The following is a 26351-nucleotide window of genomic DNA, read 5'->3' on the forward strand; positions in this document are numbered from 1 at the left end:
CACAGCTGGCACATAATTCATAGAGGGCAAGGTCTCTGCAGAAACAGCTGTGGTGGCACACTTCTAGTTGGTCATAAGTGATGATTGAGAGGGATGTCAATATGTTTTGTTTTGTTTTTTAAGTAAAATGTTCCTCATTATGTCTTTAAGCAAGACTTCCTGAATCATGTGGGTTGTTTTGTACTTACCTGCCCCACTAAAGAGCACCTGTCGGACCAGCAATCAGAGCCATGCAGCACTACTGATAACTAACTGAAGGAGTCTGAAGTCTGAAGAAGGAAGCATTATGATTGAATTATTTTATTTCTTTAACACAGAAAACAGCTTCAGCAGTGAACCTCTTTGGACATGCCTTCTCTCATACACACACCACATTTCCTTCTTCAGCAGATCATGACAGAACATTTACTTCTTAGATCAGTGGTCTTTAGAAATAAGGGAACTACTGATTGGACAGAAAAAAAACCAACAACATCAGAGTGGAGGTGTAAAAGAAGGGCGGGTCAAGGACAAGAGTTAGAAAAGTTCATCATTTGGATTGTCTTGCACACGCTGTATCGCTCGTCCCAAAGATGTTATTTGATGTGAAGATCTTCGTTTACTCCATTTACTTCAACTGTGAAAGCAGAGAAAAGAGAAAAAAAAGGGAAGATTGTGTTTATCTTGCAAATATGTATGTACAAATTCAGCTAAAAGACCAGTGTGTCAGATTTAGTGGCATCTACAGTTGGACTGGTTGATTTTCCTCAGCAAAGCATTCAGAGACCAATTTGTGGCTGCAAAACTTACACAAATGCAAAAGGTTGTATTTAGAGCCAATGCTTGGTTTGTCTTCTCTGGAATACTGAGAAACATGGCGGTGGAAACGGACCCTTGTCCCCATTATGAGGTCAATGTATCATTAATAGGTAGATGCATTTAACAACTAAACTGAACCAGATCCCTAAAACACGGCATCGCTGTTTTTTGATCGATCCACCCACCCCTATTATATTCCATTGCAGCCATATTCTGCCAGTAGACCCCTGTAAATCTTACACACTGGACATAAACAAATACAAACATACATCTTACTTGTAGACAAAGTTGTGGTCAAGCAAAGGGATTTCCAAAAGGATCTCCAAAGGCAGCTGTTGACCCAGAAGTCTGGCCAACGGGAGCTGTCTGCTGTAAGATCGAGAAAAAAAGGACAAAATTGCAGATTGTTACTGTGATACTTGATGTAGTTTTTATACTGTTTGTGTCTGTGTGAATCTGTGTACCATAGCTGCAGGTGGCGCTCCGAACGGATTGGAATCTGGGGCCCCAAATGCTTTATCAAACATGTCCTCATTGTTTGTGGTGGGCGCAGAGGAGAAGGCGGCATCGAGGAGGCCGGGGTTCAAGTTTGGAGCTGCAGCTGGAGCAGGAGCTGGTTTCGGAACATCTAGACAGGCACATGACGACAGAGGACACAGTTAGCGAAAAACCTCGCAGTCATATAGATTTTGACTTTCAAAATTTTGACTATACGCACTGCAGTGCTTTGCTGCAGCTGGTTTACCGTTAACAACTGCTGACATCTGGTTGATATCAAAGTCATCATGATCTGCAGAATCCTGAGCCAGGCCCACTTTACTGGAAAAGTACTGATCAAATGCCCCGCCTTCTTGGCCACCTGGGGCTGAAGCCGCGTTGGGCCCTAGTTCTCCTTTCCTTGCTGGGATGGCGGGGGGTTTGGCGATCTGGAAGTCCTTGAACATGTCCTTTCCAATCTTCTTCTCTTTATCCCCAAGCGGGTCCAAAGCAGAGAAAGCACTGTTCTCTATCTTTGGATGGGCTTCCTTTGCGGGTGGCCTGGGAGGGGGGCGTGACGGACCTTGCTGGTCACCCATTCCAGGGAATACGCCAGGCTGGAAAGGATTGGTGCCCCAGCCTGGAGTCCCTGGCCCAGCTTGTGGAGGTGGCGGGAAGATGTGGGGTGGGGATAAAGGCGGGGCACTATACTGAGGTGGCATCTGGTGGCCCCAGGCTGTGGGTGGGATGGGTAGACCACCAAAGGCAGATGGCTGTGGGTAGTTAAGTGTCTGGCCTGGAGGTACCATTCCTGGCATTTGGAACATGGAGGGTGCAGCGGTGGAGGCTCCCCACATGCCTGCAGCAGGGATACTTGTGGTAGCTGGAGGACCCAACTGAAGATTCCCTGAATATAAAAAAAAAGGGAATATGAGACTTTAAGGCTGGGTAGAACTAACAACTATTAAGTTTGGTGCTTTGAGCATCACAACCCTAGTGCCATCTAGTTCCACTATATTTGAAAGAAGGCAGGCTTTTGTACAGAAGATATCTCAAAAACTCAGTGTCTCACACCAAAACAATCTAGACAGATAGCACAACATGATTTTCAGGTGTCTTTAGTATTTGGATGAGAATCAAAGTTCCCGTCTCAAGAATTACCCAGAGCAGCTATGGAGGATGGAGTGGAGTTGGCAGGTGTACTGTTGAAAAGGTCAGCTGAAGCAGAAGACCCTTCTGAAGGAGTGGGAGCAGCAAACAGCTCTGCTCCAAACAGGTCACTTGCTGTGGACTATTTACAAAAAATAAAACAAAAATATGAAGAACAGGTGCACCACACTGACACGATTTCATACATAATAACTAACAAACCATGCAGTACTTAGAAACTAAGTTCAAACCAACCTTTAACAACTGTACACTATTTAGTATTGGAAATAAATGCTACACCATAATAGATACAGTATGCATGCTTTGCCACTTACCCGTGCTTTTATCACTGAAGCATGAATGTTAGAAAATAGATTAAGAGCAGAGGTGACAAGGGTACAGTTGAATCAGCAGCAAAGTCAAAGTGTCATTTATTCAAGCAAGATAGAGAAGCATGTGACCACCGATACATGCATAAAGACAGAACGGATCCAAACAACAAGCCCGCAGCTGCAATCCTTAAAGGGGAACTTTGGGGAATTATTTTTCAATCTGGACCCTATTTTCCCATGTTTTTGTGTCCAAGCAACTGATGAGGACAATATTTTTTAAAATTTGTTCAGTACTGAGGGAGAGTGCTGTGGCTGTCAGAGACAAAATTAAGCTACAACTGCTCACTATCAAAGTATATGCACCAAAAGTGCTTGTTTTTACCACTGGCGGTCTCAGATTGTTCTTAGAAATGTCTGCTAACATGCAGGACATGATCCCTGCAGGTATAAACCTTTTCTGAGGAGTAATATGCACTTCACCTAACCAGAAACAGCTGTGTTATTGTTCTCGACAAACTAGCTTTGAAAAACTGTAATTTTAACATAATCGATCACCTACTCTGGTTGTTCGGTCAAAATAAACCCTGAGATGTGAAAATATTCTGATAACCTCCAAAGATTCCTAGTCCTGCTTCTTCTGTTCCCAGTTCTGCTTGCAATGCTCTCCCCCAAATACTGGACCAGTTTCAAAAATTGTTGTCCCCATTGCTCATTCAGACATAAAAACGGGGTAAGAAATAGGGTTGAAAAATATCAAAGTTACCCTTTAATTACAGGCCTCGCATCTTATCTTAACCCAGTGCATCCTCTGCCATATCCTGTCAGACACCAATGCATAACCCAGATGCTCACAGAGGTGTGAAAGGAGATGCATAAAACCCGTTGTAGGCATCACACATGCAACTCTACTAGGATTCAACTAGCTATGGAATTTCACCTTTGCATTCCTTCGACCTCGTCCAGCCTTAGAGCTCTGCGGAGGCGGGTTTATGACTATTGAATCCTTGCTAAGAGTCGCTGGTGATTGTGGATGATGAGTTATGCCATTAGAGACAGGGGGAGTTTTCAAAGAGGAGTCAAAAAATGGATTTTTTGTTGAGAGAACTGGTCCAGATTCATTCCCGTCCATCATGGTAATCGTGTTGCCCTGAGTTATTTTGCCCCCTAGTGGCCACTGTCCGTTACTGAGAGCGAGGATCATGTTCTTACTGGATAACCCATTTATCTGCTGACTGAGATGTTCAGAGTCTCCGTTCAAACCACCGTTAATAATTGTCTTACTAGTGTTGCCAGCAGAGTTGTGTAGGTGATTAGTGGTGGCGAGGGAGATATGTGAATTATCGGGCAGTTTGGAAAGGGGGTCATCTCTGAAAGGGTCAGTGTCTGGGGTTGGAAAGTAGCCAAATGTTGAGGAAAAGGGATTCTCTGTCTGGGGAGATGCCCTTTGGTCAGGGGCACAGGACGTTACAAAGGAGTTTCCCTTTATGCAATTCTGATTGCTGTCAACTTCAGCAGAGAAGTCCAGCAAGAGAATATCATTAGAGTCCTGGTTAACATGAGAGGGACAGTGGGAGAGAAGAAAAAGATGATTATGATTATCAGTTCTGCAGAGGAAGAAAAACATACACGTTAACAAAACAAAAAAATGAATCACATAGTGAGAGAAGACATGAGAATTTGAGAATTTAAAGCTGCTACTTGTACTATCTTGACCACAAAATGTCATTTTTTCATGGTGAATCACAGTCTAGTGAAGTGGATCCCAACTTCTTCCCTGAAAAGACTCCTTTTCTGTCACTGAGTAAACTGACAACTCCTGACTAAGTGTCTCAATTTATGGATATTTGGCATTGCATTCAATGCATGACAGTATAGAACATCTGATATTTTGATGAGATTTGAGCAGAATATTTCCAATGAATGTTGCATCAGAAATGTGTTTTTCTGGTGTTTTAGGAACGTTTCATACAATTATCTGACTATACTGTATATTTTCTTATTTTTAACAATCATACATACTTAAAAATGCTTCTTGTTTGACAAATTCAGTCTTTTCTTCCACCTTTCTCTTGGCCATTGTTCTGTTTGCTCACTGGTTGTTTTAACGGTGTACTTTTATAATGCAGGATGAGCTTGTTTAACAGAGAATGAATGCTCTGTGAATATATCCTGTGTTCAGGTCTTCACTGTGGCCTTATCCTGTGAGATTTGTTTTAAGGTTATATCTTAAAGAATAATCCAATATTGAATAATAACAGTTTCATTTAGATTTGGGAATCGGCGGTCTAGAGTTTTATTTTCCAACTTGAAAAATGAAGCTGTTGCTAAATTCTTACTTGGTGTATAAATATGCTGAAGTCAGCATTAGCTCATTGACCTGAAACTCAGCCAAAGGACTGACCCAGCAACATAACACTACCAAAATGAGGCTCTAGGTGACACCAGATTCAACAAAAATGTCTCAAAGATTGTACTTGTAGCAGCTTTACAGGTTTGATGATAAGACAATGAGATTGGTACACACAAAGCATGAACTCAAATCTCAAAAGATCCTTTTAATTTAGATCTAAAATCTATAATTTATATCAATCTGATAGTCACAACCAATAATTAAACACAAAAATGTCAGACTTTAGAGAATTGAGTTCATACACATGGAATTATCTGGGAGGTGCAGAGATTAATCAGTGGAGATTTTTTTTCTTTACAAACAAAAAGATCTTACTTTAGAAAAATACTGGACAAAAGTATCCCACACATGTTCTTAAAGGGACAGTTTGGATTATCTGAAGTGGGGCTGTATGATGTACTTCTCCATAGTCTAAATATTATTACAGTAGATGCCCCCAGTTTGGGGGAAACAGCAGGAGTACAAGGGTAAAAACACTAAATCAATTAAAAGTCAGTTCATGTTTATGCTATATTTAGAATATTTTCATCACTTTATCTTGCTGTCAGACAGCCTTTTCCACCAAGAAACCCGTGTAATATAAGCCAGATGTTGCTCTTTCCAATCCAACCAAACTCCATAGGAAATATCAGTAATTTTACCTTGCAGAGAACAGGAGATGTTGGTCTACAGTTGCTTCCATATGTTAGTTTGTTTGTGTTTTTGTGTGACTTTGGTGTTTTAAAAGGTTAGATCAAATTCACCCAAAGCGATATAATAACACAAACAAACTAAAAGATTGAGGCAACAGTAGACCCACAACTATAAGACAAAATTACTGATTTTACCAAAGGAATCTGGTTGTTTTAGAGAGAGTGCTATTTGGCTGATATGGACAAGTGGGCTGTTTTTTAAGTGGCTAAACTGGTGCTGGTTCTCCTCTCTGCTTCTCCAAACTGGGTGCATGCCGACCACCATCTACTGGAGTGCTATTGATACCTCATACAACCCCACTTCAAATAATCCAAACTATCCCTTAAACTCTAAGTATAATACTATAAATCCCCGGCTATCCTTCACTGACTAAGTTTAATTCCTCTATGTTGCCCAAATAAAGGGAACATTTTCCACTATGGCACCACACTTACATTTGGAGCCTGGATGTCTGGGGGGGTCGACATGGCTCCAAAAAGGTCAAGCTGATCCACTGGCTGGATGTCAAAAAGAAACAGAGACATACTGTATTTATTCAGCTACTATAAATCAGTGCTGTTTTATTTAATGTTAAGCTGCAGAAATTCTTACTTGGGTAGTTTTTGCTCCATCCTCCATACTTAGCAAGGCATCATTTCCATTCTGAAAACAACACAGACGAGCGGAGGGTTAAAGGATCGAGCTAGAGGAGCTATTTGAAGAAAACAACAAGTGCTAGTTCCAAGTGCTTACCTCAACTACAGGGCTGCCATTTTCAACCTGTAAACAGAGGCAGACTGTTAATGGCGGTACTTATTTTCTCGATTCGCCGAGGCGTGTGTCATTTCACATCATTTCAATGGAATGTCTGAAGATGTGATTCATTGGAGGAACACAGAGAGGCAGTGTTGACATTCAGGAAGTACATACAGTGTGTACCCAGTCGACCTTCCCACACGACCACACCAAGAGAAAGAAAATGTTTTCACTGTCCAGCGTTTGAAAAAGAAAACTTTTTCCACTTTAAAGTCAAATGCTTCTGAGCCAGTTACCTTCTGTGAGGCCTCTGCCTCTTTCTTCCTCATGTTGAAGATGACCTGGAACAGATCTTTCAGATCGATGACCAAAGGCTCTGCCTGTATGATGACAAAACAACAGGACACTTTCATTGTTGTACGTTTGTCTTTGTTGTTTATGCAGTTTTTGTACGTGCACCTGTGAATGAAGCTGATATAACTGAAATTGCAAGAAAATTCCAAAACAAAAGATGAATGGATAGAAATTATATCGATACGGCAACAATTAAAGGAGTTATTATTTCTTTTGTAAAACCTCTGACTGTAAGTCATTTCAAACAATAAGAAATTAGCAAAGATAATTCCAGTATTTAAAAATGGAAGGAAGCATTATATTGACAGCTACAAACCAGTAACCCAGCTTCATCGATTTTCAAAAATATTAGACAACTTATTTTGACGGTTGGATTTCTTCTGGAGTATGGATTTAGCAAAAAACACTGACCTACAGAAGGTGTCTGACACTACAGATCACGGCTAATTACTCAGAAAAATGGTGAAGTATCAGATATGAGGTGTAACTTAATCTTGGCTGGAAAGCAGTTTAGAAAACAGATGACAATGTGTGTTAATTAATCGCACACATAGACAGGGTCAGGATTCAGGAGTGCTACCTGTGGAGTACCTCAGGGATCTGTGATTGGTCTAAAACTTTTTTATACTTTATATTAATAACAGTTGCAAGAATGTAAAGGAACTTTTGTATACATTTGAGGGGAAATTGGAAATGCTCAAAATCTGATTTAATGTTATAAAAATGTCTTAATATTCAGAAAACCAAATTTATGGTTTCTGGAAATCAGAAATACACTGATGAGGATTTTGAATTATGAATCTGTGATGCTGAAAATGAAGGAGTTTTAAGACAAAATTATGGAAACATATTGAATATATCAAAGAAAAAAAATCTGTTAGTAGTAATCCTGTATAAATCTAGGGAAACATTAAATTATAAGGCCTTGTATATAATTTTTGTTGTTCACTTATAGTCCCTTTTTATGTCTTTTTTACCTGTTGTGCAGTTTTTATGGCAAAGAACTGATGCTGTCCTTCTGCTCCGCACACATATCCAAACGCCCTGTTATCTGTTACATCTCTGGCGATGAAGGAGATCTTGTTCACCACATGCTCATGTTCAATCACCTGAGTTACAAGGGCAAACTTTTATTAGTAACCCAAACAAAATCAAACGAACTTCACACAGTGACAGGACAGTAACGAAAGGAAACAGCAGAACTCACTCCCGATCTCTCGTCAATGATCTTGATGCCCGACATGGAAATGTTGACCCAGATCCTCTGTTTGTGTTTGCCTTGGGATCGAGCGGCCACCGCCATGCCCTGGTGGAAAATAAATAAGACAAACTGTTCTGTTTTTCTTTTTGTAAGTAAACAAAACATGACTTGTGTTTTTACAGCTAATATTCATATTTGCGCACACTGTCACCCTCTGCTGTCAGGATACGTCTACAGCATTTGTGTTCTTGTGGAAGGCTCCTGTTGATGTGCCTTTACAGCATGTGTCCATGATATCCACCACATGAATGAATTATTAAAGGAATAGTTTGGATTATTTGAAGCGGAGTTGTATGAGGTACTTATCCAAAGTCAATGTCTATGGACACAGAGAGCTTATGTACTGGTGCCCCTCTCTGCTTCTCCAAACTGGAGGCTTGCTGGCTGCCATTTACTGTAGATAAAACACTGACTATTGATAAGAACCCCATACAACCCCACTTCAAATAATCTCAACTATTGAAAACATTAGGAATAATAGCTTCAGAATGATATTCTATTAATACTTTTCTTGAAATATAAAGATAGCGAGGTGCACTTCAATGTTGCATGCTGCACCTTAAGTTTCATCATGGAGTCCTGGCACATCTTGTCTCCTCTGGCCTCCGGGACGTCATCAATGCCTATCAGCTTGGCCTTGTACCTCACACCGTCCCCTTGAAACCTGCCCCGCAAGTATTCATCTGTCTTCTCAGGAACTGTAAAAAAAAAAAAAAAAAAAAAATCAATAGCTGACTATTTCTGCAAGATCAGACCAGAAAATTTCAAAATGATACTGATGTCTTGATCATAATCACCAGAACTGTGTGTTTCATTACGCACCTTTCTTCTTCTCTTTCTTGAACGGGACCTTGGATGTGGCAGGGGACGTGGGGGGGCTGTTCGAGGTCGAGGCTGTGGACGGGACGCTGGGATCAGCGGGGACGGGCGCGCTGTTCTCCACCTCTGCAGACATGTTATGGAGTGAGCCTCGCTGGACGAGTGGACGGTCAGGGGTAAAGCAGGCGGCAGCTCCGTGTTCGGGGGCAGTGAGGTCAAGCGAACAGATGACTCTCAACACCCACACATGCTTTTCTTGTTATTTGTCTGGAGCAGAAAAAGTGAAGTGGGGACAGTGCGTGTGGTGAGAAAAAGAAAAAAGGAGAAGCAGATGGAATCTTAATACACACTCTTTCCTGCTAAAACTGAAAACAAGATGTTGGACTGTAAAGAGCTTCTTTGTTGCTGCAAGAAACTCACTCAGCTTTAGTCTGCAAGTTTGCAAGAATAATATTACAACAATAAAATTGTATAAATCGGAAATTGGCACAGCTTTAAGACTAAATGACACTACTCTATATACAATACACTATAACACTACATAAAGGGTGCAGAAAAGTTTTGCAAGTAGCTGCTGAAAGGATTTGTTGCACATCATAAACAATCATAATTCTTTTAACAATTCACATTAACCATTTACAACCAGCCTTCTGACAAAAGCATGAGGACACATGACCCATAAAACATCAGTCTCAGAAAACACACAGTTAAACCCTCGTCCACACATGCTGTGTCAGTTGTTCAGCCCTATAAAGGAGTAAATTACCTTTAAGACCCTCTAAAATAGGGACCGCTCAATACCACTTTTTCATGTCCAGCACCGATTCCAATAACACAACACTGAGTATCTGCCAAAGCCAATACCGATCCAATACCGTCTTTTTCCTCTCTCTTAAAAAAATAAGCTGTTAAAAATGCACTTCTATGGATGCATTTTGCTTAACCCATCCATCTAAAAAACATCAAACTGTGAAACAAATATTCAAATCCTATGAAGGAGAGAATACGTAGTACACAACATGAGCGAGTTATGCAGTAACTGCTGCTTCTTTTTATTTAAATGTTTTCCACGCACACGACTTTCAGCAGCATTTTCGACTGGTCAGCAATATTCAAACATTCAGAAAAAAGTTTAAATAAATTGCATCGGTGTCATTTGGCTGCTTTTTTGTTTTCTTTTTGGAAAAGCTGTTAACAGCAGAGTGTTGTAGCTACAGATCACGTGACACATGCTGCTCATCTGTGTCACTCTCTTCACAGGATGTCCCAAAGCTTAGTTCAGCATTAAATGTGACAGTTTCAACCAGGAGATTGAACTGGATTATTTGATTGTATTATCATTTTTTTAGTCATACTGTCAGATTGTGTGATTTGTCATCCTGTCCAAAATCAGAGAGCTATAGCAACTGTGACTCAGAAGCACCATGCTAGTCATTTGTATCTGCACATCATCATCATTTACGAAAACCATCATTGGTTACGAAAACCTCTGCATTTACTTGCAAGCAACACAAGGCCATGTCATATGAAACAAAAACAACATCACAGTGGTCTGCAGTGCACAGCACAGCAGCTGAGATTCATATAAGTCTCTTCGGCAAAGTTAGACATAAGAAACTTATTCTATTCCTCCATTTCTGACACAATTTAGTCACTTAATGAGTCAAACTAGAGCTACAATGATTAGTCAATGAATCCATTAGCTGCCAACTATTAAAACACCAACTATTTTGATAATTGATTAATAATTTTAATCATTTTTTGTCTAAATTCTCTGATTTCAGCTTCTCAATGTGAATATTTTCTGGTTTCTTTACTCCTCTATGACAGGAAATGTAATATATAGGGTTTTGAGGAGTTACCTGGGGCTTGGGGAAACAGTGACCAACATTTTATAGCATTTTCTGATATTTGTTTTGATTTTTACAATGAAAGTATTTGTCATATGCAGCCATAAATCAAACAATCCCCACACAGTGCTAACAATCGCATGCATTCAGCTCTGCTCTCCTGCTCTGCAAAAACCACTGGAATAAAACCAACACAAACACAGCTCTACGCGAGACATACATACCTTTAGGACCGGCTCCAGAGGCTGCACTGGCTACAATAGCAGCGTAAAGAGGCTGTGAATACTGCAGGACGGACCAAAGGTTGAAAGTGGGCAAAGGTTGAGCAATTACCTGAGGTTAATCTTACGCTAGCAAAGCAGAAGATCTCGTGATGCCCAGCTAAGCAACTATAAACGGAAATTGGAGACTTTGGAATGATCACTTACTCACAAACTGTCCATAAAACCCACGCTTAATATAATGATGATGTGGAATAAGAGTAAAATGAGCATTAAACAAGAAAAGCCCTGCAAATTCAAAAACACAGGCCTGATCCTGAGGTGATGTTTATGACAAAAAACCAATCACGTAGGTAATTTGTTTGATTCATAAAGGAAATGAGAGTCATAGAGGATAAGATAACAGATGGGAACTATAAAGGCCACTGAGTGCATTCCAGGTTTCTGCAGCTGTTACCTCTTTATGAGTCAAATATGACCATATCAGAGACTGATACAAAATATAGGGTGCACAAAGACATCAAAATACAGGGAGCACAGCAGGATATTTAATTATTTTTTTAATTAAGGAATTATTTCAATAGCTATTCAGATAAAGATTACATCACAAGAGCTACTGTGCAGCTGTAAAACAATAAAAACTTCATCTTATCCACCAGTACCGGTTGTGAAGTCAAGGAAACAAGCAGATGTAAACCCTTGTACTGTATGTTTGGATCCCCGTGGCGAGGCGCAGAGACACACATGCTGTTTGTGGTGCTGTGCGAGGAAGCGTAGATAAACAAGACATAGGCTAACCCTAAACACTTGTTGATGCTCCATTTACACAAGTGTGGCGCATGACTGCACTCGTCCAGCGACTCGCAGCAGTGTCAGAGTCCCGCTAGCTGGAGGAAAAAGGCTAATAAAAAGGGCAAGGGCAGGGATTTGAGTTAAATGATTACATTTTAACAGCAAACAGGACCCACTGCTGCTGGATGAAGGATGAGAAGAAAAATGTAGGGCTGAAACCAATGATTATTTTCATTGCTGATGAGTCGGTCAGCCATTTTCTCCATTAATTGATTAGCTGTTCAGTCCATAAAATGTCATAAAATGGTGAAAAAAGCCCAAAATAATCAAATGTCTTATTTTGTCCACAACTAGACCCGACCGATATATCCATTGACCGAGACAGATATTGGCCCACCATAGCTATATCTGTATTTGTTATTTGTTGGCTTTATAGTCAACATTCTGTCTATATTTGATCCTTTTTCCTAACTCAGGTTTAACATATACACATATTTTGCTCCTGCCAGATGAAGGATGAGAAGAATCCAGGGCTGCAACTAGTGATTATTTCCATTATCGATTAATCTCTCAATCATTTCCTAGACTGATTGAGTTGTTTGGTCCACAGAATGTCAGATAACGGTGAAAATTGTGGATCACTCTTTCCTTAAGTCCAAACTGACATCCTCAAATGTCTTATTTTGTCCACAACTTGCACTTGACCGATATACTGGCTGACCTATATTATTGGCCTGATATTGGCCCATCGCAGCTACATCGGTCTATATTGATCTTTATGCGCTTTGCAGGCAACATTCTGTGAATATCTGATCCTTTTTCTCAATTCAGTTTTAATATATACACATATATTTTGCTCTGTTTGTCTTTTTAAATGTATGGTTATTTATGATTATTGAAAATATCAGTGAAAGTTTGCTGTTTTAGTGCCCTAATATCATTTTAGACAGTAAACTTTATTGTTAAACTGCCTCCACATATTTGACACAAACATTAGCCACTTTTGAGGGATCACTGCGAAAAATGCATGTTTATGTATATATTCTATATTCTGTATATTATCCAATATATACACACCAATATCTATTTTTTAAAAACTCTGTTAACTTTAATGGAGATGGCATATTTAGAGCTACAAAGAGACAGCAATTAAATATTCAATATTTCAAAATGTTTTGAAGTATTCATGAAAAAGATGTCAATAGAAGTAAGTAACAGAATTTAACTTTTGAACATGGTAGTGACACTCTGCATCAGGCTGAAGGCTGGAGTTAAAACTATTTTTGTTGTTGTTGAGAAAGATCAAGTAAAGGGATGTAAAGAGAGCATCTTTTGCTTGTGTTTATAAGGCAAATGTGTTTACATGTATGTTTGTATGCAGAAATATGTGTCTGTATGTGTATATATGATTATGTACAGGTATACTTGAAAAAATGTGTATTTCTATGTATGGCCATATGTGTCTGAATTTATCATTTGTTCTAAATTGCATTCTTTGATGTAACAAAACAGGAAGCTCTTTATCTTAGATTTGTTTATTGTTGTTTACATTATTTTTTCTCTCCATTTTTTCCTCTCTTCGGCACTTTGCTTGCTTTTTGAATTGTTATTCTACTTCTGTATGTGTATGAACTCCTTTGATCTTCACTGTCACCATCCAACAAAAGCACAAAAGAAAAGCTTTAAAAATACATATATCGGTTTTGGCATCGGGCCCAAAAATCCAGTATGGTTGGGCCCTATCCAAAGCCCAAAGGTTTACTGTCACAGAGGACTGAAGAAACCAGAAAATATTCACATCTGAGAAACTAAAAATCAGAGAATCTATGACTCAAAATGATCATTTGATTATCATAACAGCTGGTGATTAACTTAATAGTTGACAACTAATGGATTAATTGACTAATTACTGACAAGTTTTTACAGCATCCACCAGTGTCAAAACACTAGTGACACTTAGCCACTGAACACGTAGGTGTAAATTCATATTTGTCAGCAGAATAACTGCAGTGCAAGGGCAGAAATGTCACAATCCTGGGCCGTCAGGAAACGTAAACTACTGCACATCTGGAGGAAATCAGAGGGAATGACTCAGTCTGCAAGTGAATGAGATGGTGAAATACCACAGGCCCACTGTGGACACAAAGGGCATGAAAACACTTTCAAAACTCACAAAATGACAATTGTTTTTAATTAAAGCTAGGATATATGTGTCTGGAAAGGAGATGCAACTTAAAAACTTAATAAAAATCACATATTAAAAGATTAAAGTGATGTTTGTTAACAGGGTTGCAGTTAAAACAGAAAGTGCTCTGAAAAGGAAACTTGAAAAGTGTTCATATCATTTGTTATTCCAAGAATTCAGACAAAGTGACCACAAAATGAGTCATAAATGAAAACACTGAAGGCTGGAGGTTTTATCTGCCAAAGTTACTGGGAAAAACAACTGATTTTAGACTCTCGCACACCTACTTTCAGTCACTTTTATGGCTTTTACAGGCGAACTCATCAGCATTTTTGTAAAGTAAAACGGCTACCTGTAGTTCTTCGTTAGATCCTTAATTAATGCACGGATGGAAAATGTTACCAACACAGTGACCTACCTGTTTGAAAGCGCGCAGTAAAGATGTTGAAATCCTGCCGGACAAACTGTGATTTTTGTTCCCGTGATGCCTCCGCGGCTCCGCCGGCGTGAAAAGAAAAAGAAGAAAAAAAAAAAAAAAAAAAAAAAAAAAAAGGACTAAAAACCAAACACAGCTTCGGAAAAGCGAGCAGGAGTCAGATGTTTTCTGCTAAATGTCGTGGACAGAAAGGAGAGACTGCTGCAAACTCCCAGTTTAACCCTTCAGTGACTGACAGACAGACCTAACTCACAGCAGATTTCTACTGGGAGAGGGGCGGTCCCTTCACGTGGAACTAAATAGCGGTCATATAGCCTGCATATACGTAAGTGGGTCATGAAGCGTGTTCGTAATGTTTCACAAGAAAATTGATCTGATTTCATTTGTTTTTTTTTTTACTCACTTAGCCTATTGTGCAATTATGACGTTACCCCTTATTTCTTTTAAAGAACGTACATGTACGAAAAGGTTAAAGATTTATATACTTTTTTTAAAAAAAACATATTAATCATGTTTTAACTGCTTTTTGTTTCAGTGTCAAACAGAATAAATGTGTCCCTTGAATTCCTTTCTAAAGGCGACAAAGCATGACTTCCTGCCACTAAATTTCTACTTATTCATGTGGAATTTCACCCTTATTTGTCTAATTATGATAAATTCTCAAATATGTAACATTTCAACAATTTATTTGCAAATAAACTTTATAAGTAATGTGATATTGCTGGATGTGTATAAGAAGACTAGCTGACGTTATAGTGTTAGTTAATGGGGATCCTAATGGATAAGTGTAATCCATTACAGTTACAGATTAAAAATACATAACCAAATTATAGTCAAATTTAATAAAATGGGGATTTACAATTTAAAAATTAAGAATGATATACTACTATGTGCAGTGCGCACATCTTACAACATCTATCACACTGGTCTGGAGTGAAACCAGATAATCTTACAGTTGGTTAACTTCATTATCATGAAAAATGCTTCACTGAGTGGAATTTATTATGTCTTTACATCAGTTAATTAATCAATAAATTGCACACAGCAAAAGAAGGAATATCTGGGCGAACTAATAACCCTACAACAAACTCAAAACATTTGATTAGGCTAAACAATTTCATCATATTTTATATTAGGTAATCCAAAAGTAATGCAAAGTGAACAAGTTGCATTACTTTGACATTATAATACTTGGATTAGTTTACTGACAACATTTTTAACAGGTAATTAGTAACTGTATCAGAATACATTTTTAAAGTAACCCCCCGACCCTGCTAATAAACCAATAAACTGATGTCAAAAAATGCTAGATACCAAAAGAACTAGATGTTTGCTGTATATTTTGTTGAGCTTTGTACTGACATTATCCTAAATATTTCCACCCATGTTCAAATGCAGAGAAATCCATAACTTATTCAAGGTAATGGCACGTTTCCTGTTAGCCGATGCTGGCTAGTTGCTACATGCTAACTCCCAGAAAAACACGGGATGCGTCAGATACGTGAGAAAACTTTAATATTACCTCATTCATGAACAGAATTTCTGGCCGAGTCATGTTTCATCAACTATGGTGGTTGTTTAAAAGTGAAGATAACAACTCTTATGATACCATCAAACTACATCTTTTGTTACTGTCAAATTTTGTTCCAATATTGTGCATTTGAGAATTGTGCCACGATAATCAATATTTTTACAACAACAGGTCAACTGAGGATCCCCAATGTGAAAGGAGTTGCTTGATGAACTCAGAGAGACTTTTCACCTGACTCTCATTTACACCCAGACCTGTGATGCTTGATAGCATCTTTCTGCAACTTTAATGATACTGTTTTGGCTGTTATGCTTCACTCTCACTGCTCTCATTTTCTGCAGCAGCAGGTAGTTGTTTTCCAAAGAAAAAAAAACATTAAAAACACACAGTACATTACCTGTTTGGTGCCAAACAACAATTAGGGGCCTGCTGGTGAACATGATGGAGCATTTAGCTGCTAAAAAGCCAGATATTTCCCTCAGAGATGGTGGAGTAAGTATAACTTACATTCATCAGGTGGACTCAATATGAATGCTAATGTTCTTCCATATCTGCCGGATATTAGCAACTATTATTAATTATGAAGTGAATTATCAACTTAAACTTTCTGCTCTCATGTTAAAACAACAGCAAAAGATGAAGTTTGATGGTGTCGAGAAGTGGCATGGCACCACTGAGGATGTTGCCCTCAGTTTCAAACAGCCACCATAGCTAAAGAAGAAGTCATGATCATGGAAAACATAATGTTTTAAAGCTGTAATCACATTACTTTTGGTTGTGTTTGCTGACTTCCTTCCTCAACTGCCAACGTGTGCACTTTGTTTTCCTGGAAGTTATAGCAACTAGCAACTAGCTGGCAATAGCTAGTAAAGAAAACACTATTACCTTGAATAAATTACAGATTTCTCTGCATTTCAGCATTGTTGGAAACATTTTCGCTGAAGTTTCTGTACTTGGCTGTGGTTTTTACCTTTTTCAAAGGAGGAGATTGAAACACCTTTTCCAAAGTTCTGACACAGCGAACATTTAATTCACGTGACTGATTAGATGTTTCTGCTCCAAGAGAAGACAAAGACGCTGTTTCTGCTGTTTGTGTCTACTATTACACCTTGCACAGTTGAAGAATTGGACAAGGTGCCAAAAATTAAGCTATTGCACCTTTAATTTCCTAATATAATGACAAAGTAAGCGCCTGTCCTAATTTAGTCTCCCAGTGCTAAGTAATGTCTGAAAATAGGCACAATTACAAGTTTTTTTCATTGTATTACTCTTCAAAAAAGGATATCGTTCATTGGCTCGAAAATGGCAGAGACCCGACTGAGATGAAGCAATTTCTTGTGGCTCAGCATTTGTGGCAGAAATTGCTTCTAACGCTGGCAACCGGAAAACCATGAATATATCCCTCCCACCTTTGCCAGCACTGTGGGATGAATTTCAAATTAAAAACCTCATTCATATCATCTAAACATTATGAGAATCATATCATGAAATGTAGAAGGAGCGAGGGGAAAGAAGAGTCCAGACCAGAGAGGAAAGCTCTGATGTTGCTAACACAGCACAATTTTTGAAAGAGCAGCAGGCACTACATTTCCTTTGCCATGCAGTGTTACTGCAATTACAGTAAACTGCTGGCTGAAAACGGGTCATCAACTTCCTCAGTATAAATGTCTATTTTGCTTTAGATACTGTGTAGTGATTGAGCCATGTAATGACCGTTTTTATATTTGCTGTTCTAAGCACTGAGTGCCAGTTATGACATTCCCAGGAAGAAAATCCTCCAGCCACACAGGAAGTGTTTTGTTTAATGTTTGCAGAAGGATGAATAAATGTTTGTTTGGGATAATTAAGAGAAGAACTAGGTAGTTAGGACAGCCGCAATTAAAAAGACAAAAAGCTCCAGCTTCTTCAACAGAGAAGGCAAAGAAATAGAAACAAATTATTGGGAAAGGTAATCAGCCGTCTGTATGGCCTCAAAACTAGAGCAAACATCAACACTGAGATCTGCGCTAACGTTAGCAGTGATGTCAGTGTGGCTGTTTTCACGAGGACTGGTCGGTTTCACTTCTGTAATTTTACATGTTTTTATTACTGTGGCGAGCCAGCTCTTATTACAGCAATTATAATTAACATGTCAGACAACTTTTAAATGACTGATGGTAACTTAAAGACCAGATAATCATCCCACAGCTGATAATGTGGTGTCTGTTTGCTGCAGTTCACTGGAGGCTCAACTGATGACTTAACAGTACCATTGGTTTGTGATGCTTCTGCTGTCAGCGTGCTAGAGTTGATTGAATAAAACCACCAGAATCCATTTTTACATTCTATAAGCAATCTAAACATTTCTGCACTCAAAATTAAAATTATTTGCGTGGTATTTGTGGTATTTGTCGCACACCCTGGTGTCCCATACTGATGCACAAGATACCCACGGTTTCTGTATGAGATGCTGCCAGCAACAGCTCGCCCTCACCAGAAAAACATACCTGTTGGTCGCAGGAGCAAACAGCTTATTGCAACTGAGATGTCCTTTTATTGTCAGACAGCACCCCCTAATGGACGTAGTAAATATGACAGGAGAAATACAAGAAGCTACAACAGGGGTCAGCAACCTTTACTATTAAAAGAGTCATATTTGGCCACAAAAAAGAAAAAAAAAATGGTGTGCAGCCACAGTTATTAAGTTCTCTGTTTTCCTTCCTTTTGTTTTTTTTGGATTTGGATTTGACATTCATAGCTAGCTTAGGGAGAATCACCCACCGGCAACATTTAGAGGAAATGGTGCAGAGCTGTAAATTGGCTACGTTAGGGTGTCACAATTTCTATTCTAAACCGACAATTTATCAAAATGAGCTTTCAATTTCAATAACCGAAATCAAAAACAGGATCTTAACTCTCCCAGTATTATTTTTTCTCTGCACCCCCGCCTACTTGTGTGTATCTGGCGCCTGTCCAGAGAAAAAGAAACAACACTTCAAAGAACACACAGCATAGCTGACTGGGAGCTTGTAGATACACTTTTCAACTCAACACTGGTGGAGTTTCAGTTGTATTACCATTCTTTGATTGTTCTTTGCTGCTCACCAATACTATTATTATGTAGTCAGTGCCGGAAAAAAAATAAATGGAATTGAATCATGACCTCAAAATCAAAAGTAAGATCAAACAGTAGATTTTGATAATTGTGACATCACAACAAAATATAAATATAGTTTTTTAAATTTAGTGTATAGGCTGTATGTTTTTGACTTTGTATAAAGGAAGAATCACTTCAGGCCTACAAATTAAAATGTTAAAATATTTCATTTTCATGTAGTTTTTGCCTGAGCCATAGGGAAAAGGCCAGGAAGCCTTTTTAACACGATTAATGTTGGCAAACTGTTGGAGTTTGGTTTGATTGAGCACCAAAACTACTTGGATAGGTTTAGATGCGATATGTGTTACATTATGTAAGTTATGTGACGCACTTAACAACATGTAACATAAAACTTTAGATAACACTGACTTTAGGTTTCACACAGGACATGAACATGAACCCTGGTGTCTTGGGTGAAAGCCCTGAAAGTCCCTCCTCCATACACGGACGTTCTCGATCTTTATAGTCGAGCCACAGTGTCTGTGGCAACGCTTCTAGAGATTCAGTGTCTTGCCTACTCTTTTCTGCATGACGTGTGGTTCTCAAAGAAAGTGAAAAAGGACAGTGAAAATTGGTTGATAGTCACATAAACAAAATACCACTAACATGACAACTTTCACTAGAGTTTTAATGTCTATATCTATAGAATATGTCACATACATGAAAAAATCAGATGAAGGCCCGTATTCCGAAATAACACTGTTTTCTGGCTGCAGTTTTTTTTTCTCATCAAAACTTCTGTGAACTCACTGTTGTAGGTTAAATCTGGCAGTTGGATGGATGTTTACATTGGTGTTACTGCTGTTATGTGTCTCATACAGATGCTTAAGTGTACTTTGTGCAACTGTATGAGTCGCAAATACTGACAGAGTCAGTGGGAATGGGAATGGGCAGAACTAGGGATGTTTGAGAAAACCTATTTTATATAATGCTAGAAATGGTTAAATATATAATTTATACAGTAAGTAGTAACATAATCCTTCATAATGCAAAAAAACAAGACATAAGAGTCCTAAATGTCTTTGCATAAGACATCAGCAGACAAACTGAACTTGGCTGTCTTGATAAAATCCACCACTGCCTGTAAACAAAAGGAGGAACATCTTACATTCTGACCTCAACCCAAGCAAAGTTAAACCAAGAAATAAAATGATATATTATACAGGAAAACTGCAGAGCCAACCAGCCACAACAGCCAGATGTAACAATCACATCTGCACCTATTCAACCCATATCCTCGTGATACATACTCATATAGTTCTGCATACAGCTAATTGTTCTGCAGATGTTGTTTGATGTCAAAGAGATGTACACGTTACAGTATACTGCATGTTATAAGTTGAGATCTGAAAGATGAGAAAGAAAGGGACAGAGGAAGGACGTCCTTCCTGCCTTTGTATCCTGTGTTCTGCTGACAGAAGCTGCTTTTCTGGAGATGAGCCCCTCAGAAGCCAGATTACTGATGAGCTGAGAGTCTGTTTTCCCCTTCAGTCACAAACCACTGGAATGATCTTTTTCACAGCCTCTTATTAAACCTATAATATTGTCAAACTTTTTTTGACAATTGCAGAACTCCGGAGCAACATACATGTGTGGATCTGTCCAGCATGACAGCATACAAACAGAACTGAAGAGCTGTTTCCCCATCACATCTGATATATGACCTTGGCAATTTATAATTCTATTATGCCTTTTTATTTTTCTGATATGTATCAATGCAACAATAAAGGCAGCAACAGCAAAATATGCTAACTTTTCCCGTCAATGACGTGTCTGTCTGCTCCAGCATCACCATCGGATGACGCTGGGTCAAAATTATGGTTCCCTGTTCCTCTGAATGTGATTCATTGTCTGTTTAAATCAGTGACACACCCAATACAACCGCACACTTGCATACAGGAGGCCATGTTGGATGCTACTTTCTCATGTAAATCTTTGTGGTGACTCTGGTACACTGTAAAAATAAAGTATTTGTTTTAACTTTAAAAAGTTTGTCCCCGGGCTGCCTTAAAATTTTAAGTTGACAAAATTTGAAAAGAAAAGTTGAAGTATTTGATGAGTCCAAACAAAGAAACTTTTTGAGGTCAAATAAACTTGATATTAATGCAATTGAACATAAACATGTTTAACAAACTTAAGGTATTAAGTTGAACCAACAACTCTTCAGTATTTTCACAGTTTTTCATTTCACGCAAAGAACTCACCGCAGCAGCTGCTCCTGCTAGAGCGACTTCGTTCCCGCTTTGGCACAAAGACAATGTGTGAATTTATGAAACTGTAAGTGTAAGAGGGGTAGGGACAAAATTGAATGCTAACCTTCACAGTATTTTAATTGCAAAAAACAAAAAGACAACTCAGATGTCAAGGCAACTTTCTACAATAGAGTTTTTAGCACAACTCAAAGTTTTACTTACCAATAATCTTTTGTTAAGATAATTTACTTTTTTCTTTAGATAAACTTGAGTCTTTGGTTTCTATAAACCCCAAAAATGTATTTCTGAGTGAACACACTGAAGTGAAAGTGAATAACATTAATATTTAAATTTTTCATGGAAAACCATTTAATTTTTTTGTTTGTTTGTTTGTTTGTTTTGTTTTTTGTTTTTTTTATTTCAAAACTTAAGAGTTTGAGTTGGGCTCAAAAGTGAAAAAGCTATTGCAGTATTATAGTATATAGTACTAGTAATATAGTAGTAGTATAGCCTTTAAATTTTGAGTTTTTTAGAATGTATTGTATAAACAAAGAACTATAAGTTGTCTTAAAGTGTACAGACAAACAGCTTTCATTCAACTCAGTATTTCAAGTCAAGAGGCTTCATGTTGTAAGAACACATTTTATGTAAGTTATAAATAAGTATACGTTTTCTCAAAACAAATACTAGAGATTGTAATTTTGATTAAAGGATCAATCTGTAATAATATTACTACAATAAATCATAAAATGACCATGGTATGTCATCAGAGGTTCAGAGAAACATACTAAGTTGAAACACACGATGCTCTGACAACATACAGTGTCCTCCTGTTTTAGTGTGCCTGTTTCATGATAGTTAGTTCAAATTGATGTCAAATATTCGTTGAATGACTAAGTGTCTGGTTATGAGTGATAAGAAATAATTAATCATCTTTTAGAAGGAGTAGATGTCAATAAAGGTTGGATTGAGCAACATGTTAATGGAATTTGGCAGGCAGAAGACAGGCAGTCACTGAGCTCAAAGTCCAGAGTGTGTTTTTTTTGTGTAGCGGTGGGCTTTTGTTTTCAGGATAACAGGCTTAGCTTGACACTGACAGACAATTAACAGTTTTAAACAGCTGATTAACTTACAGTGAAGGACTGGTCATCACTTGAAATTGTCATTTCACAATCTTGTAGTGTTCCTGTAACCTGCCTGAGCTCCCCTGAGTCTGGGGAGGACGCTTCAACCATATACGGTATACTAAATAGGATTTAAATCTATTTAACATACAGTCTGTGGCTCCAACTTGCTATGTGGACTGCAGTACTCCCAATTATAGCTCCTTTAGCTTGAATAAATAAAACTTGTAAATGAAATTTAAGTTATGAGAAAAGATTCCAAGGTTGATTCCACTCAATTCCCATATGATTTTTTTACAGTGTAGGAAAAGGAAAAGTATGGGACACTACAGATGGCACAAGTCAGCACATGCACATTAGAGGATTTATTTTTATGATAGAACGCTGACAGAGACAATCTAATGGGAAGTGTCCTTTCCAGTTTATGACAGGAAGGCCACAATCCAAACATCAAGCATTTAGGGCGTGAATCCTGGAACGGGCTGCCACCACAACCAGAACCTAAGATAGCCACTTATCTCCAGTCCATAATTGAGGTAGTCTTAGATTTTATCCTTTCAGTCCCTCTCTGGTCTTTTAACCCTCAACTGCCTTCACTTCAGTGTAAAAATACAACGTAAAGCAGCAGGGCGAGCAACGTCATCATATTCAGTCGCAAATTCCATAAGATGTAGTGTGTAAAATACAGAAAAACTGTTCCACAAGTGTTTCCACACAACCTCCCCCCCAAAAAACAGGAAGTCTTTCTAGTCAGGAGAAATATTGGCCAAGCACCTTACCTACCCTCTGGTTTCCTGAGAAAGCTGGGAGGAAACTGCCGAACCTTGTAAAAGTGGTGACCTAAGCACATATTTGTGCCTCTCCAGCAGGCCATGACCACATAGCCCCTGGTCTACCCCGGCTCTGCTTGCAGATACAAGGAAAGATCCAGGACAGGGCAGCCCCCAGATTGACTTTGGAGACATCAGGGAATAGTCCGACTGTGTTTATTCAAGTCAGCAGAAAAATACTTGTCAGCCTGCTGAACGCTCCAGAATTTAAAGGGATAGTTCAGATGATTTAAAGTGGAGTTGTATGAGGCGCTTCTTGATAGTCAGTTTATTACCTACAGTAGATAGCAGTTGGCACAACCCCACTTAAGAGAAGAAGAGAGGAGTACCAACACAGAAACTAAGCGGTGAACTGCCCTGGACAGGGTCAACAACAAAAGGTATTAAGTCACTTAAAAAAGGTCCACAAAAAAAAATATATCAGTTTAGGTGTACACTATATTGAGAATATTTTCACTGCTTTATCTTGACAACCTTTTATTACAGGAAACCGCTGCTACATAAGTCAAACATCACTCTCTCAAAAATCAACTGAACTCCACAGGTGAAATCAGTAATTTTACTTTGCAGAACACTGAAGATGCTGGACTACAGCTGCCTCGGTCTGTTAGTTTATTCGTGTCATTCTGTGACTTTGGTGAATGTGAACTATCCTTTTAAAACACTAAAGTCACACAGTAACACAAACAAATTAACAGATCTCAATCTGTTGCTGGTAGACCAGGAGCTCCTGTGTTCCGCAAGGTAAAAATATTGATTTCGTTTATGTGAGCTTATGGAGTTTGGTTGGTTTGGAAAGAAATATTCTAAATACACATTGGTTAGTTTCCGCGTTGGTGCCCCTCTCTGCTTCTCCAAACTGGGGGCGTACCGACTAGCATCTACTGTAGGAAATACAATGACTATTGATAAGTACCTCATGCGACCCTACTTACAATAATCCAAACTATCACATTAAGTTTTACTTTCAAGATTGGATAAAAGCAAATTATTTGTCAGCCTATCAACACTGCCAAACCTCTGTGTCCATGCATAATGATTCACCTGATCATGAATTAATAGCTGGTTTGATCCTAATCCTAATAAGTCCACTTTTACATTTACCACTGATTTCACCTCTACACAGTGTTCTGTTTTCCCTTTTTCGCACTCCCTCCTTTTGAAGAACAAAGAACTGCAGACTCAGCAGAAGCCTCTCAGATCACATGACAGATCATTACATCCAACGGTTTAAAACTTCCTGTGCATTGTGCAACGCTTGTTTTAATTTATTTATATAAGAACAGAACAGTGTTTGACTTGTCAGATGAAGAAACTGCCGTGAGTGAATAGATATAAACTGTCTATGTTCATCTGTTCCAGCGATGTATACATGAACAGTGTGTAGCAGAATCAAAGACATGGACGTGCAACACTAAATACAGCTGTTCAATGTTGCCATCTTGTGGACAAAGAGCTGCACTTCAGCACACACTCAACAAACCTGTGCAGTAAGAACCCTGTGCACTATGACAGATCCCAAACATCTGTCATGTTGGCAGTTACAGAGAGTGTGCGCAGTTGAATTTTGATTCAGTTCCATTCAGTTTCCAAATCCCAGATAGTGACCTCAATGTACCATGGACGTTCTTGTCAGTGTATCTGCCTCTTTAAATATTTGCTCTGGTTTACTGGAAACCTGCTGGAATGATTGCATAATTTTGGAAACACAGAAATCAGTGGACTGTCTCACTGACAACTGACAAGATGTAATGCTAAGAGACTAAAGATAGGGTGCAGCAGGGCTGAATGTTTTTGAAAAAAATGCAGTTATTTGACCGATACTACAATTGCAATATTATTCATGACACTGACAGGAATGATCATTTCTATAACATTATTCTCACTTTCATTGAAAAATATATTAAATGTGGTATGAGGTGGTTTTTGTGGGGATTTGTACCAAACAAAAATGTTTTCATAAGTATGAAGAATATGATATGTATAGAAAAAGTATTGTTTTTGGAGCTCAGTGTGGCTGCATCCACTTTTAGCATTAAGTGTAATATGTTGATTTTGAAGTAATGCAAAAGTAATCCAAAATTATTCCAATTATAGTGCATGTTTTTGGAATCCACTGGGTTACGTTATACTAATTTAAAACAATGTCATGTCATTTGTATTCAGTTATTGACTACATTTGAAAGTAATCTGACCCAACTCTGGATGTAGATGTGGGTTATACCCTCATACTGATTGAAGGTCGGGTTTAGTTTTTTAGTCCACAAAACACTGCTGGACTTTCACAGGACAACAGCGCTACAGAATCTCCCAAACAATGTAAGTGAATGGTTTTTAAAGGGATTAAAAAAACAACATAAAACGCCTCCTTACTGCTCATCTGGTGTAATCCAAGTCTCCTAAAGCCCCAACATGTTGGTCACTTGCATATGCACACTGTTACACCACACACATCCATTTCAGAGTGTACAAGCTCCAAGCTAATGATCCATAGTGAAGATTTAAGGTAAAAAATCGATGGTGTAAACGATGTCTTTCTAGTCAACTTGGCATGCTGGGGCTTTAGGAAACTTTAATTTACACCAGACAAGCAGTATAGATGCATTTTCTCTTTTTTTTCTTGTTGTTTTTCTCCAGCAGTGTTTTGCAGACTAACAAAATAAACATGACCTTCAGTCAGCATTAACGTGAGTAGACAATGACTGAATTTTCATTTTTGGAAGCTCCAATTTATTATGTAAGAATAAAGAAATTACTATGACAATGATTGTTAACTTTGGGACAGTTGCAGGACACAGGTTTTATAACAGTTTTGCAGAGATGTCTAGAAGAATTTAATCATCATATTTACATATTATTATGTTTTTGGAGGGGCTTTGCTCACACTGAAGAACAAAGTATACTGACTGGATGAGTAAGAAACTAACATTCTAATCTCTGGTTTTGTGAGTTTCCAAACACTAAATCAATATTGCTGCACCTGAAATCCAAACCATTGACTTTGACAACAACATGCTCCTTTTGCA

At 38.5% G+C, this 26351-nt stretch overlaps 1 protein-coding gene across 4 annotated transcripts; it reads right to left on the reverse strand.

Annotated features, from left to right (window-relative positions):
• Positions 1–284: 284 nt before the first annotated feature.
• LOC146308512 (disabled homolog 2-like) lies at positions 285–14746 on the reverse strand. 4 transcript variants are annotated; one of them, XR_014772620.1, is made up of 14 exons: positions 14495–14746; positions 9032–9295; positions 8768–8907; positions 8156–8254; positions 7926–8057; positions 6891–6974; positions 6592–6618; positions 6451–6501; positions 6294–6356; positions 3694–4302; positions 2437–2566; positions 1544–2182; positions 1075–1426; positions 285–616 (listed from the first exon to the last, which is right to left on the reverse strand). XR_014772620.1 is itself a non-coding variant. In XM_084745781.1 (14 exons), exons 2-14 carry the CDS (start codon positions 9162–9164, stop codon positions 1093–1095), a joined length of 2346 nt encoding a protein of 781 aa, XP_084601907.1. In that variant the 5' UTR covers positions 9165–9295; positions 14495–14746; the 3' UTR covers positions 1076–1092. The 4 variants fall into 4 exon arrangements, 1 of the variants encoding a protein (XP_084601907.1); XR_014772621.1 differs by having other exon boundaries at positions 1068–1426; XR_014772622.1 differs by lacking the exon at positions 14495–14746 and adding an exon at positions 11103–11149.
• Between the last annotated feature and the right edge of the window lie 11605 nt (positions 14747–26351).

Source organism: Lutjanus erythropterus, chromosome 20, assembly GCF_056507025.1.
Source record: "Lutjanus erythropterus isolate fLutEry1 chromosome 20, fLutEry1.hap2, whole genome shotgun sequence".
NCBI lineage: Eukaryota > Metazoa > Chordata > Actinopteri > Lutjaniformes > Lutjanidae > Lutjanus > Lutjanus erythropterus.